Here is a 17338-nt window from a genome sequence, read left to right as displayed (position 1 = left end):
AATCCACCCCTGACCTTTTAACTACTTCATTGATTACAGGTTAACGAGGGAGACGCCTTCAGAGTTAATTGCAGCCCTTAGAGTCCATTGTCCAATTACTTTTGGTGCCTTGAAAAAGAGGACGCTATGCATTACAGAGCTATGATTCCTAAACCCTTTCTCCGATTTGGATGTGGAAACTATCATATTGCAGCTGGGAGTGTGCACTTTCATCCCATATTATATATATAATTGTATTTCTGAACATGTTTTTGTAAACAGCTAAAATAACAAAACTTGTGTCACTGTCCAAATATTTCTGGCCCTAACTGTATGGTATTTTGTTTATTTTCGGGATGTGTGTTCCTCATTTTATGCACATTTTTTATTTTTTCCTTGATGGCTGTTATATTAGTGACTATCTGTTTTGTTTGTTGCCCTTTTATTAGTTGCTGACAGAAACTTTGTGACAGGAACTTGAACAGGACGCTGGAAAAAACTTATTGATAAAGGATACATTTAAAGCCATGAGTATCCACTGGCATACAGTTCGCTGGTAGAACACGATTAATGGGTACCTACAAAACATAAGAAAAGATGGGTCACTCAACACATACTTAAAGGGAATCTGTCAGTAGGATCAACCATCCTCAGAGGTCTATATGGGCATGCAGTGCATAGAAAGCTTAAAAAAATGAAACCTTGATATCGATGAACCAAAGTCATATTCTAAAGAAATTCACCTTTTTCTTATATGTAAGTGAGCTGTTCCATGCTGTGAGAGGATCACAGATCTCACTAAGAATCTGCCTCCAAAGCTTATTTTAAATAAAAGGGAGCGTAATGAGTATGAGACATGTAATGGCTGCTCTCCTGATCTCACTGCAGAGCTGTGTGAGACTATAACTGACATCTGCAGGTTCTTCTCAGCTTCAGCTTCCATTGGACAGTGCTGAAATATTGCTGCAAAAGCAGAGTTGTGAGAGCTGCAGTGAGAGCTGCAGCAAATATGTTTGTAAGGAGACAAAGTTAAGTACTACTGTTCTATTAGGCTACGTTCACATTTGCGTTGTGCGATGTTGCGTCAGAGACGCAACGCACAACGCAAACAAAAACGCAACAAAACGCACGCTAAAACGCAGCGTCCTTTTTTGCTGAATTTTGGACGCAAAAAAATGCAACTTGCTGCGTCCTCTGCGCCCTACGCTTGCGGCAGAAAAAATGCATGCGTTGCAAAACGCAGCCCAATGCATGTCCATGCGCCCCCCCATGTTAAATATAGGGGCGCATGACGCATGCGTCGCTGCGGTTGCGCCCAACGCAACGCAAATGTGAACGTAGCCTTAGTTAGTTGTCTCATAATTGTAATGTCCGCTTTCATTTAAAATAAGATTTGCAAGTATGCAAGTAGATTCTGAGAGAGATCTATGTCATAGATTTAACAGCTCTTTTACATAATAAGTAAAGCATGGATTGCTCTAGAATAAGACATTGTGTTACAGACATTTCATAAATTCTACAATACTGGAACTGTAATACACGGTGTATGGAAAATTTGTGGCAGATGCACCCCTGTGCAAATATCCTATCTTCTAAAAAAATATTTAGAATTGAAAAGATAGTAACAAATTGCAAGCTTTCGAGACTACTCAGGTCTCTTCATCAGGCATAGACTAATACAAAATTGAAGAATCACATATTTATACACAACACTAAAAAGGTATCGACCACTGAGGACTCTCAAATCTAAATATTTTTCTACTGGCTAACACGGTACAAAGACATATACCGTATTTTTCGGATTATAAGATGCACTTTTTCCCCAAAAAATTTTGGGGAAAAAATGAGGGTGCGTCTTATAATGCGGATATACTTTACGGGTACTGTTACTGCAGGCCGAGGGCTGGGATGAGGGAGTGTCCGGTGGTGCTGAAGGTGTCAGGTGGTGCTGCGGGGGTGTTCGGCAGTGCTGCGGAGGCTCTGCCGATATTTTGTGAACGGCCAGAGCCCCCGCAGTTCCATGGTTTCCTATGCGGTGGAATCCAGTAAAATGTCTGCCGAGGGGCGGCGCTTGCACAGATGGAGATCTTCAGAGCAGCGCTTACAAACTCCAATGGAAGGAGATTGCAATCCCTGTTCATTTAATACTTTAAATGAAAATGGACTCATCCCACAGGAAGAGAGCGGGGTCTCTGATGCCATCTATCTTAGAAATAGCAATCCTGACTAACAGGCCAATATTCAGGTGTTTTCCACTCTGAAGATGCTCTAAACTTTACAACAGAAGTCAATGGGAAGTTTCAATAGACACTTGAGAATCGTTTTGCCTCAACAGGGCAGACAAAGTACGCCTGCGTCGGAGCGGCGGCAGGAAGACAAGTAGAGGACATCATCGTATGAAGATGGGAGGCGCTGGACCCGGACTGCGACGCCCATCGGACCCGGACCGCCCCTGGGTGAGTATAATATAACCTCTTTTTCTCATCTTTCAGGATACATTGGGGTCTTATCTACAGCATTACAGAATGCTGTAGATAAGCCCCTGTGCCGGTGGCCACAGATCATCTTCGATTTTTGGGGTGACAGGTTCCCTTTAATTTCATAACATGCTGCATTATGTGTAAATATGCCTTGAATGGCATCTACAATACTTCGAACGATTTTCTTTAGACATTTCTTGATAATATTTCTCATCTGGCTTCCTTTCTGCAATCTATTAGATGAAAAATGCTGTGAAGATGAAAATGAAGTTGGGTTACGCAAGTGGGCTAGTACTACACTCGACAGGACTAAAGCAATAATCCGGGAAATGCTATAGAGGGGATTTATTAATGCGCACGGAGCCTCATCTCCACTGTACATCCTGAACTCTATCAAGAAGGAACAAAGGCTGCGGATTCTCCATCAATCACTTTGTTGTCAGTTGTCAGCGGTTCGCACATCCACTACATTATATACATTCATAGAAGGAGGTGAACTCACAGTTTTTATGTTCTTCCTCTGATCCCCTCTCTGTTTGGATTCTTTTGCGCTCTTCACATCTCGCTTTCCTTCTGCATCTTCTAAAGACGATCAACACAGAGAATACGTCAGAAAATGGTTTCTTTAGGTCAACACAGCAAGTATAGTCATTAATTGTTAATATCTAGAGCAGAAATCACACATACAAAGCCTAAGCTGGCAAATAAAAGGATTGATCAGACACTGCTGTGCTTTTATCAAAGAGAAATGCAAAACTATGTACTGTATCTACACATGCTGGCTCTAAACAATGCATCTGGTGTAACCCTACCGTGCTGCCAATAAAGATGTATAGCTACAGATACAAAGCAAATTGCTTCCCTATTATGTCAAAATAGGTCATGATGAACATTCAGTCTAGTGGCCGACTAATAAAAAATATAATTACTTAAAGAAGTGCAGCCACAAAACTTTTTATTATCTATACCTGCAAAAATATTTATATAGTTTAGTGTTAGTGCGGTAATATACTCACCGATCACAGACTTCTCCAGTTTCCAGCGCTGCTCCAGTCCTCTTCTCATCCATATGATGGCAATTCCGTTTTCCCGGATCACACAGGGCTGTATGTGTGAGCTGGAAGAATATGGAGCCAAGTTCTGACACAACACAGACTGAGGCCGGGATCACACATGCGAGAAATACGTCCGAGTCTCGCATGGTAATCCCCGGACCTGCACCTGACACTCAGGGACGGAGCGTGCGGCTCCATGTATGTACGCTCCGCTCCGGAGTGCAGGCGGCAGGGCCGAGGATTACCATGCGAGACTCGGACGTATCTCGCATGTGTGATCCCGGCCTTACAGGTGCTTCTCACAAAATTAGAATATCATCAAAAAGTTAATTTATTTCAGTTCTTCAATACAAAAAGTGAATCTCATATATTATAAAGAGTCATTACAGAGTGATCTATTTCAAGTGTTTATTTCTGTTAATGTTGATGATTATGGCTTAGACCCTTAGATCCCTGACCAAGTATTGAGTGTATTTACTGAACATACATTTCAGTAGGCCAGCATTTCAGATTTTAAAATAATTTTTAAAGCTAGTGTTATAAAGTATTCTAATTTACTGAGATAATGACTTTTGGGTTTTCATTGGCAGTAAGCCATAATCATCAACATTAACAGAAATAAACACTTGAAATAGATCACTCTGTAATGACTCTATATGTATTGAAGAACTAAAATAAATTAACTTTTTGATGATATTCTAATTTTGTGAGAAGCACCTGTCCATTGTAAAAGCCACTTTCGAGTGTGATCCAACGAGTCGAAATTTCCATCCTATGAGTGAGAAGAGGACTGGAGCCCCACTGGAAACTTGAGAAGATGGAGATGCTTGAGTACATTACCGCATTTCAACTGCACAACACATACGTAAGGCCTCTTTCACACTTCCGTCATTTAGCTCCCGTCGAAATCCGTCGATTTTTGAGAGAACAGGATCCTGCAAATTTCTCTGCAGGATCCTGTTTTTTCCCATAGACTTGTATTAGCGACGGATTGTGATGGATAGCCCTCCGTTTCATCCGTTGTGCACTGGAACTTTTTTCTGCACGTCGGAAAATTGGTCAGCGACGGGTCCTGCGCTGTCCATCGTTGGCTATAATGGAAGCCTATGGTATTCCATTTTTCTATTCTGAGCATGCCTGGAAACATTTTCTAGTCATGGGATCTCTCTCCAGAGTTTTATACATTGAAATTCAGGCAGCGCCTACTTCGAGGCATCCGTCAGGACACAGGATGCGTTGCATCCGTTTTGCACTATTTTTAAGACATCCGTTGATACGTCGCATCGACGCATTCTGACGGCCACCTGCCGATGGAAGTGTGAAAGAAGCCTTAACGTACCGTCACACATAACGATTTCCTTAACGATATCGTTGCTTTTTGTTACATAGCAACGATATCATTAACGAAATCGTTATGCGTGACAGCGAACAACGATCAGGCCCCTGCTGGGAGATCGTTGGTCGCTGGGGAATGATCAGGACTTTATTTCGTTGCTGGATCACCCATCACCCGCTGACATCGCTGAATCGGCGTGTGTGACGCCGATTCAGCGATGTCTTCACTGGTAACCAGGGTAAACATCGGGTAACTAAGCGCAGGGCCGCGCTTAGTAACCCGATGTTTACCCTGGTTACCATTGTAAAAGTAAAAAAAAAACTACATACTTACATTCCTGTCACGTTCCCTCAGCGTCAGCTTCCCTGCGTCACCGCTCTGCTTTCCGGCCCGCGCTTTCACAGTGCAGGGAAGCTGACGCCGGGGAACGCGACAGGAATGTAAGTATGTAATGTTTTTTTTTTTACTTTTACAATGGTAACCAGGGTAAACATCGGGTTACTAAGCGCAGCCCTGCGCTTAGTAACCCGATGTTTACCCTGGTTACCCGGGGACTTCGGCATCGTTGGTCGCTGGAGAGCTGTCTGTGTGACAGCTCTCCAGCGACCACACAACGACTTACCAACGATCACGGCCAGGTCGTATCGCTGGTCGTGATCGTTGGTAAATCGTTAAGTGTAACGGTACCTTTACATATACGTTTACACAGCTACAGGCAATAAAAAGTTTCATGGATGTGCTGCCTCTATGACAAATTGTTACTAATTCTAATACATTTTCTCTTGCAAATCAGGATTACACTGTGGAAATCTAGTGCCATTCCACACATTATGTCTTTTGGATTGCAAAGGGTGAAATACATACTGTATATACAAACACTCTGCAATGATTGAATACACAAATTCCACTACTGTTACACATATAAAAACATGAGGTGCTTAATTAACTTTTTTTTTAACAGAGAAGCGAATAAGCCATGAACCAACGACTAACTCTTTTGACTCATTCTCTATTGATTCACAAAGTCTCAAATGCACTGGGGAAAACCAGAATCCAAGGCTTTGCTCATCCTTTATCCTCACTCAGTGGTCCTCTAAGGCCACCCAGACAGACCGACATAAATTAGACCTTATCTTCTCCCGCCTCTGCCCCCTATCTAACCTCACTACTTTACCTCTCTCCCTACCAGACCACCATCTACTTATATTCTCTTCCCACTCTTCTTCACCTGCCCCCCAAGACCAACATCTAGCTCATCCTCACAGAAACCTCAGACTCCTAGACATTCGCACACTCTCCGACTTAATTCAAACGCTGTCCTCCATTTCTTCACTCCAGAACGCAGACAGCACCACTGTTTTCTATAATGCTACACTTACAACAGCTATTGACTCAGTCACCCCTCGCGATCACCGCGGAGTGCGACGAAGAAATAGACAGCCCTGGCACACCAACCTTGCTAAAAAACTTCATCAAGAGTCCAGGGTTGCAGAGAAGCACTAGAAAAAAAACACATTCACAGGAAGACTTCAACACCTGTAAACAAGCAACTTTCACATTCAAGTAGGCCCACACCTCTGCTAAACAGGTCTGTTTCACAATGCTCGCATCCTCTTTATCCTGCAACCCAAAAAAGCTATTAAACACTTTTAACTTCCTCCTACAGTCAGCTTTGCCCCCTTCAACCTCCCTCATCTCTGCAGAAGACTCTGCCGTACACTTCAACAACAAGATTAACCAAATCAGGAACGAACATCTTTACTGCTCAACCACCAAAACCCCTATGTATTGTATTCCACACCCCTGCCCTCATCCACACCATCACTAAAGGAGAGCTTACTCGTCTCCTTTCCAAATCACACCTCACCACCTGTGCACTTGACCCCATCCCACCTCCACCCCAACCTCACCACCACACTTATCCAAGCCCTAAACCATCACTTCAACTTATCACTAACTTCTGGTACCTTCTCTTCTGCTTTCAAACATGCCATAATTACACCTATCCTGAAGAAGCCAAATCTTCACCCGACCTCTATATCCAGCTATCGACCTATATCACTGCTCCTGTTCACCTCCAAATTCCTTGAAAAGCACGTCCACCTCATACTTTCCTCTCACATCTCATCTAACCTACTCTTTGACAACCTTTAATCCAGCTTCCACACCCACCATTCCACCGAAATTGCCTTAACCAAAATGACCAGCAACTTACTGCCAAAGCTAAGAAGACATTTCTGTATACTCCTCTTTCTAGATCTGTCCTCTGCATTCGACAGTCAACCAATCCCTCCTACTAAAGATCCTTTCTTCCCTCAGTATTACAGACCTCGCCCTCTCCTGGATCTCCTCATACCTCTCTACCTGCACATTTATGTTTCTACTCCCACATTACCTCCTCATCCCACCATCTATCTGTTGGTGTCCCCTCTGCCCTGGACCCCTACTCTTCTCCATCTATTCCTTTGGCCTGTGACAACTCAAAAAGTCACATGGCTTCAACTACCATCTATACCCTGATGACACTCAGATCTACCTCTGTGGCCCAGACGTTACCTCTCTGCTATCCTGAATCCCGATGCGTCCATCAGTCATATCCTCCTACTTCTTCAATCGCTTCCTAAAGCTCAATGCAGACAAAACTGAACTCATCATCTTTCCTCCAACTCACCTATCTGTACCTGAAGTCCGCTGCCTCGCAGTAACCCTTTACTCTGCCTTGTCCTTCAGACCACACATCCAAGCCCTCGCCACCTGCTGGCTCCTCAAACTCCAAAATATTTCCAGAATCCGTCCTTTCCTCAACCTTCAATATACCAAAATATTAGTGCATGCCCTCATCATCTCTCACCTCGACTACTGCAATATCCACCACTGTGGCCTCCGTGCTAACATTGTCAACCTCTCCAGTCTGTCCCTAACTCTGCTGCTCAACTAATCCACCTCTCTTCTCAATTCTCCCCTCTGCTAATCCTCTCATTAGCTCCCAATTCCCCAACGTATACAGTTCAAACTACTAACATTTACCTCCATAACCGTCCATAATCTGTCTCCACCGCATATCTCTGAAATAATCTCCCGATCGCATCAAACAAGTAAAGGGTTCTCACAACACCTCCTTCACTTCTCCCTCCATACTCTTACGTTCCTCACCCAATTGCCTCCACAACTTCTCCCAATCTTTCCAATGCTCTGGAATACTGTGCCCCAACACATTCAGAACTTTCAGACACAACTTGAAAACTCATCTCTTACAGTCTACAATGACCAATCTCCTCACCACCCAAGCAGCTGCAATCTCCTTAACCTACTGTCTCCTTCCCCATTATCCTGCAGGCCCCCCAAGGGCAGAGCCCTCACGTTTCTGTACCAGTCTGTCATTGTTAGTTTCTTGACTGTAATTTATATCTGTATTTTTTAAGTAGCCACTTCTCATATACAGCATCATGGAATCACAGTGTCTTAAAAATAAATAATAACTTCTTGTATTTTCTCTGTACTGTGACATCCCTGTGTGTATTATCTTGCACTGTGACATCAATGTGTGCGCTACCTTTCCACTATGTTATCATTACATGCATTTTCTCAGTACTATGACATACCTCTGTGTATTACACGGTACTATGGATTTCCATTCAGTGGTTGCTTTGACACATAGACTGACCACACTGCTGGGACCTCACCATTTCATTGTTATCTGTTGACATATAGACTGAATACCCTGCTATGACATCACCATTTAATTGTTATCTTCTGTCGACACACAGACTGACAACACTGCTGCGACATCATTTCATTGTTACCTGTCGACACAGACTGTCAACACTGCTGTGACATCCCCATTTCATTGTTACCTGTCGACACAGACTTACAACACTGCTGTGACATCCCCATTTCATTGTTACCTGTCGACACAGACTTACAACACTGCTGTGACATCCCCATTTCATTGTTACCTGTCGACACAGACTTACAACACTGCTGTGACATCCCCATTTCATTGTTACCTGTCGACACAGACTTACAACACTGCTGTGACATCCCCATTTCATTGTTACCTGTCGACACAGACTTACAACACCGCTGCACCATCCCCATTTCATTGTTACCTGTCGACACAGACTTACAACACTGCTGTGACATCCCCATTTCATTGTTACCTGTCGACACAGACTTACAACACTGCTGTGACATCACCATTTCATTGTTATCTGTTGACATATAGACTGAATACCCTGCTATGACATCACCATTTAATTGTTATCTTCTGTCGACACACAGACTGACAACACTGCTGCGACATCATTTCATTGTTACCTGTCGACACAGACTGTCAACACTGCTGTGACATCCCCATTTCATTGTTACCTGTCGACACAGACTTACAACACTGCTGTGACATCCCCATTTCATTGTTACCTGTCGACACAGACTTACAACACTGCTGTGACATCCCCATTTCATTGTTACCTGTCGACACAGACTTACAACACCGCTGCACCATCCCCATTTCATTGTTACCTGTGTGATCTCTATGAATCCTGTTGTACAATAATTGAAGTGAAAAGTCTCTCGACACAGAGTTGATCCCATCGTCCATGAAAATGCCTAGAGACTCTAATGGGAACTGCTGAAGTGATTTATCAGCCAGCAAAATAATACAATCTCCGGCGTCCACTGATGCACCTACAAGAATTGAAAGAACTGTATTACAGTGGAAAAATGAGAATCTCCGCAAGTTCTTAAGACGGTCTATGGAATACAAAAGAGTTTTTTTTCCTGCAATGATCCCTGAAAAAAAACGAATCTATACAGAATAAGAAGGAGGTCCGAAACTATAGTCAATCGGAAGCCATGAAATAGATCGAGATTGATTTTACAATGGCTTCTACTGCAACATGGAAATAAGTAATATGAAATAATGTGCATAAATCCAATAAGTGAAGAATGTAATCATAGTAAGGCATTGTGCACACACTAAACATCATCTTTAAAAGGGGTTGCCAGGCTTGGGGAACTTTATGTGACTGCAGACTTGTGAATCCTCATACAGCGCAGTGTGCTTGCTGTCAGGATTCTCCGTTGCCGGCAGTGGGTTGTCATGTGACCGCAAGCATGCGATTTGCATATTTCCGGCCACATTACAGCTACATGTATCCAACCTTGCCCAATTTATTTGTAGAGTAAGGACGCACATGTCTAGTCGGCATATATGCAAATCGCATAGTTGGTTTCTTGTGCCCTCCCATTCCCGGAGAATCCTGATAGCAAGCACACTGCGCAGTATGAGGATTCACAAGTCTTAAGTCACATTAAGGCTACTTTCACACTAGCGTCATACAACGCACGTCGCAATGCGTCGTTTTGCAGAAAAAAACGCATCCTGCAAAGTTGTTTGCAGGATGCGTTTTTTCTCCATAAGCTTGTATTAGCGACGCATTGCCACACGTCGCAACCGTCGTGCGACGGTTGCGTCGTGTTGTGGCGGACCGTCGGCACCAAAAAATGTTGCCTTTAACGTTTTTTGGTGCGTTGTGTCTGCCATTTCCGACCGCACGTGCGCGGCCGGAACTCCGCCCCCTCCTCCCCGCAACTCACAATGGGGCAGCGGATGCGTTGTAATAATGCATCCGCTGCCCCCGTTGTGCTGCGTTGTCACAGGATGCGTCGGTACGTCGGCCCGACGCACTGCGACGGGCTGACTGTGCTGTTCCATGTATATTCCTCAGTTTCCATGTATGTTGTTATATTTTACTCTGCTGCCACCCAATGGCCTTTTTCTGTATGGCAGCTTGTTTTTCATGTATTTCTTGTGGGCATGTCTTACATCCGGTTCAGGGGTCAAATCTTCTCTTCCTCTGGCAGCCATTTCCAGTTTACTTTCTGTTGTGAGAGGACGTGCTTTTGAACTGGGCTAAGGAAGGCATCAGTCTTTCGACCACTCTCTCATGCTGCTCACACTTGCAGACACACTTGGTGCTACATCTTACTGTACCCTGTCTACCCTGCATTTCTGGAGAAGTTCTGTATTACCAGTTATACGCTGTATGTCCAGATCTACAAAATAAACAAGTCTGGATTACACAATCCCTGGAGTGCATCATCTCTTCGGACGCTGAGCAGCATTGGTCCTGTCTGCCTCACATCGAAGAAATACGGAGGTACGTTTCTCTCTCACACTTATTAATCAACCACACCTCCATTCGCCTCATGTGGGGACAGAACACTGATGCCGACACTAGTGTGAAAGTAGCCTAAGTGCCCCAAGCATGGACAACCCCTTTATATCATGATGGAAGTGATTGTGGTCTCAAAGCAACAGCCAGAAATCCAATTCATTTTCCTATTGTAGTTACGGCAATTTGCAAGTTGGAGACAATCGGACTTATTGTCTGTGGACACAGAATCATTCGTTTTCTGGGCTACAAGGTGCTATACTATACAATCCATACGGATTTCATCATTTATTTTAATTGAGCTCTTAAAGAGTAAAGACTCGATTTATCATTGCATTTCCTCCATTTCTTGGAAATGGATAGCTCTCAATTTAATGACTTTTTTTGATTGGCAACAAATTCATCCAACACAATTGACGCCTTTATTTTTTCAAGTTTATTTATGTGTCTTTTCCAGATAAAGTTTTAGACTGATTCATAAAATGCAACTTTTTATTTTGAGAAGTCAAAAAACTTTGCGTAACTCTACTCCAGTCCCCACCCCTTCCAATGTACTAGTTTTATGAAAGTTGGTAGTTCTGATGATTTTTTTTTTACATAAAAACAGTCACACAAAAAAAACCCCAAACAAACAGAAAAAAAAGGCAAATTTTGTCTTTACGCAAAAATCATGAATCGGATGCTCAATTTTTATGAATCTCGCTCAAAAAAGTCAGTGAAAATCACAAGTCAAAAAAGAAGAGAGTGATTTAAAAAAAAAAAAACCTAAATTGAAAAAATTGGTGACAATCAGGGCTGTGGAGTCAGAGTTGGAGTTGGAACCCATTTTGGTGGAGTCGGAGTCTATGTCATGGAAATTGAGGAGTCAGAGGTTTGGCTTACCGACTCCACAGCCCTAGTGACAACCCCTTTAAGTGGTGACAGACAATACAGATTTCCGTGGTCTGATACTCACAGATGCAGAAGTGTCGGCTGCACTAACTATTTGCGCTGCGTGGACATCTTAATGTACATTACCAGGCACTCTATATAAATACCGTAGTTGTACCAAACTACCGCTACAGCACAATCTATCTATATGTCTCCATTTTCCACTTCTTTCTCTCCTCTCTCCGGCATAGTGAGGCAGGTAGGGATGTAATTAAACTAGTATTAATTAAAGCCGTTAGATCTAATTGACTGTAATTAGATCCAATTAGGTTAAGTAGGTCAGTTACTTTCTGACGTCCGCTTTCATTTCTTCGGTGTGAAGTTTCTCTCCATCATTGTGATGAATTATCTGATGGGGATTTTTATTAGGTTATTTAATATTATCTAAGGCTGTAAATTAGAGTTCATTGAATTCAACTAGGCCAAGCAGATTTGCAGCGGTAATTATTTTTTGGGGGCTGCAAAATTTTCCAGCAGCATCAAATGTTCTAGAACAAAAAAAAAGTACACCTATTCTTTCCTCTGCAGAAGCAGCGCTGATGCTTCATGGTCGTACTGGTCTTTGTTTCCAAGTGGTCGACTTGTGACCAGTGCGGCTAAGAAGTGCGCTTAAAGGGAATCTGCCAACAGGTTTTTGCTACCCCATCTGAGAGCAGCATGAAGTAGGAGCAGAGATCCTAATTCAGGAAATGTGTCACTTATTGATCTGCTTGCTGCAGTTTTGATAAAAATCAAACTTTTATCTGCTGCATATTTAGCAGTTCTCTGAATGCTGAGCTCTGTATAACCCCGCCCACACCCCTGATTGGCGGATTTATGTGTTCACTCTTCTCCTATAGGAAGAAAGCAGTCTATCAGTGGTAGGTGTAGGCCTGTACAGAGCACATTAATATGGAGGACTACATAGCAGCAGGTTTACTAGCCCTGTAGTGATCATCACAGTAGGCAGCCCAGTAAGTGATACGTCACTGGAACCAGGGTCTCTGTCTCTACATTGTGCTGCTCTCAGATTTGGTGGCAAAATCTTGATGACAAATTCTCTTTAATGGGATTGTCTGGTCCAAATTGATAAGTCTGTAATTACTCTGTGTGAGTGCAGACTTATGAATTCCCCCAACGCACGCACATGAGTATTAAAGGGACTGTCTGGTCCAAATTGGACTCTTTGACAGCACACTTATTATTTCCGCCAGTGCACGCACGGGTATATATGCGTTATACATACTCCCGGCCAGTGGGCGCGGCCTCGCTCCATACACTTGGATGGGCTGAAGCCGGGAATAAGTATAACACATATATACCCGCCGCTCCCAGCTCAAAAAACGGAGAATCCCTGCAGCGCACAGTGCCTACGCTGGGGGGGGGGGATTGATAAGACTGCAGTCTGACTTGGTCCGGACAACCCCTTTAATGGTCATGTGCCAGACGACTGGCACCATGCTGCAGCCTTGTGTAGTGATGCCAGAAAAAGATGGTAAAGGAAAGGCTTAGGAATAGTGAACGACGAACAATACCTACTTGAAGTGGTTGCAGCCTTGTCGTCTTTCTCTCTAGACTTTGCTCTAAGTGATTCTGTTACTGAAAGAGGCGGCGATGGCTGTCTGCAAAGCAAAAAGAAATCAGAAACACGACATGTTCACTTTACACATAAACACCACTATGTACGGTAGATATTACTTAATGTTTCTCTACTTTATAGATAGATAAGGCTCCTGCTGCAGCCAGTTGTCTAACAGCCGCACACAGGACAGTGAGGAAGAGGAGGAGGGAGACATGGCTGATCTCCTAAGACACAGAGAAGACTTCTACATACATGTGTCACATTGTACTTATAATATGAGACAAAAGAAAAAAAAATCAGATTACAAGAAGATTGAATTGTAGCTTGTTTTCTCATTTTCTATGTTTAGTGTTCTTTTAAAGGGAACCTGACAGTAGACGCATGCTGGCTGAACCACGGGCAGCGTGAATCAGACACTGACTGTGATAATGCAGCCGAGAGCCTCCGAAATCATGAATAAATTTGGTGGCGTGTACTTCAGAAATATCGGCATAGCGTTAGTGATGAGCGAGTATACTCGTTGCTCGGGTTTTCCTGAGCAGGCTCGGGTGGTCTCCGAGTAATTGTGACTGCTCGGAGATTTAGTTTTCATCTCCTCGGCTGAATGATTTACAGATATTAGCCAGCTTGATTACAGGTGGGGATTCCCTAGCAACCAGGCAACCCCCACATGTACTCAGCCTGGCTAGCAGCCGTAAATCATGCAGCTGCAGCGATGAAATCTAAATCTCCGAACACTAACAAATACTCAAAGGTCACCCGAGCGTGCTCAGGAAAACCCGAGCAACGAGTATACTCGCTCATCACTAGTGAGCGTGCATTATGCCAGTCTTTACGAATCGGCCCCATAATCCCTGGATGGCTTTTCAAAGTCTGTTTTCTGTAAAACATCGCAGCACTTCAGGCTAAAACATACATGGCTGCAATATATCCCCGCTGGTGTCTGATTCATGCCGCCCGTGGTTCGAGCAGCATGAATTTCTTATGATGATCCCTTTAAAGGGCCCTTTATACAATGTAAAATTAAAATGGAATCACTATGATTTCCCATCAAGAATAAATGGAAAATCAAAAATAATAACTCTATTCGGAAAACTAATTACATAAGCAGAGAAATAAACCAGACCTGCAGTGATGCAAAAACGAATGTCATGCTTTAGTGAGTGCAAAGAGCAGAGCAAAATGTGAGATATACCGTATGGCTGTATAAGATTCCTAGAATAATGTGGTATTGGTGCACTAATGAAGATATTTCCTCCACAACATGCTTTATGCCATATATTAGTAAATGAGACATTAGATCAGCAGCCAGTTACCCATCAATCAGAGTTGACCACGACATCAGAACCATGGCAATCTCCAACCCCGGGCCATTAGAGCATGGTGACAGCTGTATAATACAGCCAGCACATACAAGTGATGTGGGGACCATTTACTTTGCCAAGTAATACATGGAGACAGCTGTATAATACAGCCAGCATCTACAAGTGATGGTGCGGACCATCACCTTTGCCAAGTAATGCATGGTGACAGATGTATAATACAGCCAGCACATACAACTGATGGTGGAGACCATCTCCTTTGCCAAGTAATGCTGGTGAGAGCTGTATAATACAGCCGACACCTGTAAGTGATGGTGCGGACCATCTCCTTTGCCAAGTAATGCATGGTGAGAGCTGTATAATATAGCCAGCACCTACAAGTGATGGTGCGGATCATCTCCTTTGCCAAGTAACGCATGGTGACAGCAGTATAATACAGCCAGATCCTACAAGTGATGGTGGGGGACATCTCCTTGCCAAGTAATACATGGTGACAGCAGTAAAATACAGCCAGCACCTACAAGTGATGGTGGGGACCATCTCTTTTGCCAAGTAATGCATGGTGACAGCTGTATAATACAGCCAGCATCTACAATTGATGATGAGGACCATCTCCTTTGCCAAGTAATACATGGTGAGAGATGTATAATACATCCAGCACCTACAAGTGATGGTGCAGACCATCTCCTTTGCCAAGTAATGCATGGTGACAACTGTATAATACAGCCAGCACCTATAACTGATGGTGGAGATCATCTCCTTTGCCAAGTAAAACATGGTAAGAGCTGCATGATACAGCCAGCACCTACAAGTGATGGTGGGGACCATCTCCTTTGCTAACTAATGCATGGTGACAGCTGTATAATGCAGCCAGCACCTACAAGTGATGGTGCAGACCATCTCCTTTGCCAAGTAATACATGGTGTCAGCTGTATAATACAGCCAGCACAAACAAGTGATCGTGGGGACCATCTCCTTTGCCAAGTAATGCATGGTGAGAGCTGTATAATACAGCCAGCACCTACAAGTGATGGTGGAGACCATCTCCTTTGCCAAGTAATGCATGGTGACAGCTGTATAATACATCCAGCACCTACAAGTGATGGTGGGGACCATCTCTTTTGCCAAGTAATGCATGGTGACAGCTGTATAATACAGCCAGCATCTACAATTCATGGTGAGGACCATCTCCTTTGCCAAGTAAAACATGGTGAGAGCTGTATGATACAGCCAGCACCTACAAGTGATGGTGGGGACCATCTCCTTTGCTAAGTAATGCATGGTGACAGCAGTATAATGCAGCCAGCACCTACAAGTGATGGTGGGGACCATCTCCTTTGCCAAGTAATGCATGGGGACAGCAGTATAATACAACCAGCACCTACAACTGATAGTGGAGACCATCTCCTTTGCCAAATAATACATGGTGACAGCTGTATAATACAGCCAGCACAAATAAATGATCGTGGGGACAATCTCCTTTGCCAAGTAATGCATGGTGACAGCAGTATAATACAGCCAGCGCCAACAAGTGATGATGCGGACCATCTTCTTTGCCAAGTAATACATGGTGACAGCTGTATAATACAGCCAGCACAAACAAGTGATCGTGGGGACTATCTCATTTGCCAAGTAATACATCGTGAGAGCTGTATAATACAGCCAGCACCTACAAGTGATGGTGCAGACCATCTCCTTTGCCAAGTAATGCATGGTGACAGCCGTACAATACAGCCAGCACCTACAACTGATGGTGGAGACCATCTCCTTTGCCAAGCAATGCATGGTGAGAGCTGTATAATACAGCCAGCACCTACAAGTGATGGTGGAGACCATCTCCTTTGCCAAGTAATGCATGGTGACAACTGTATAATACAGCCAGCACCTACACGTGATGGTGCAGACCATCTCCTTTGTCAAGTAATGCATGGTGACAGCAGTATAATACAGCCAGCACCTACAACTGATGGTGGAGACCATCTCCTTTGCCAAGTAATACATTGTGACAGCTGTATAATACAGCCAGCACATACAAGTAGTGATCGTGGGGACTTCTCCTTTGCCAAGTAATGCATGGTGACAGTTGTATAATACAGCCAGCACATACAAGTAGTGATCGTGGGGACTTCTCCTTTGCCAAGTAATGCATGGTGACAGCTGTATAATACAGCTACCATCTACAATTGATGGTGGGGGCCATCTCCTTTGCTAAGTAATACATGGTGGCAGTTGTATAATACAGCCAGAACGTACAAGTGATGGTGAAGACCATCTCCTTTGCCAAGTAATACATGGTGAGAACTGTATAATACAGCCAGCACATACAAGTGATAGTGAGGACCATCTCCTTTGCCAAGTAATGCATGGTGACAGCTGTATAATACAGCCAGCACCTACAAGTGATGGTGGAGACCATCTCCTTTGCTAAGTAATACATGGTGGCAGCTGTTTAATACAGCCAGCAACTACAAGTGGGGACCATCTCCTTTGCCAAGTAAT

General features: G+C 43.6%; 1 protein-coding gene across 1 annotated transcript in view; it reads right to left on the bottom strand.

The window, feature by feature from the left end:
• Window positions 1-17338, bottom strand: part of CFAP46 (cilia and flagella associated protein 46) — a 239476-nt gene that overhangs the window by 32708 nt on the left and 189430 nt on the right. The window contains exons 49-52 of the mRNA XM_069753829.1: window positions 13475-13557; window positions 9372-9536; window positions 2962-3041; window positions 497-557 (exon numbers count right to left, since the gene is read on the bottom strand). Of these exons, the coding sequence (XP_069609930.1) occupies window positions 497-557; window positions 2962-3041; window positions 9372-9536; window positions 13475-13557 (389 nt within the window). The remainder of the gene's footprint in view (window positions 1-496; window positions 558-2961; window positions 3042-9371; window positions 9537-13474; window positions 13558-17338) is intronic.

Source organism: Ranitomeya imitator, chromosome 2 (assembly GCF_032444005.1).
Source record: "Ranitomeya imitator isolate aRanImi1 chromosome 2, aRanImi1.pri, whole genome shotgun sequence".
Classification (NCBI taxonomy): domain Eukaryota; kingdom Metazoa; phylum Chordata; class Amphibia; order Anura; family Dendrobatidae; genus Ranitomeya; species Ranitomeya imitator.
Note: the sequence above shows the minus strand (reverse complement) of the source record. Positions and strands in the feature narration are given on the sequence as shown.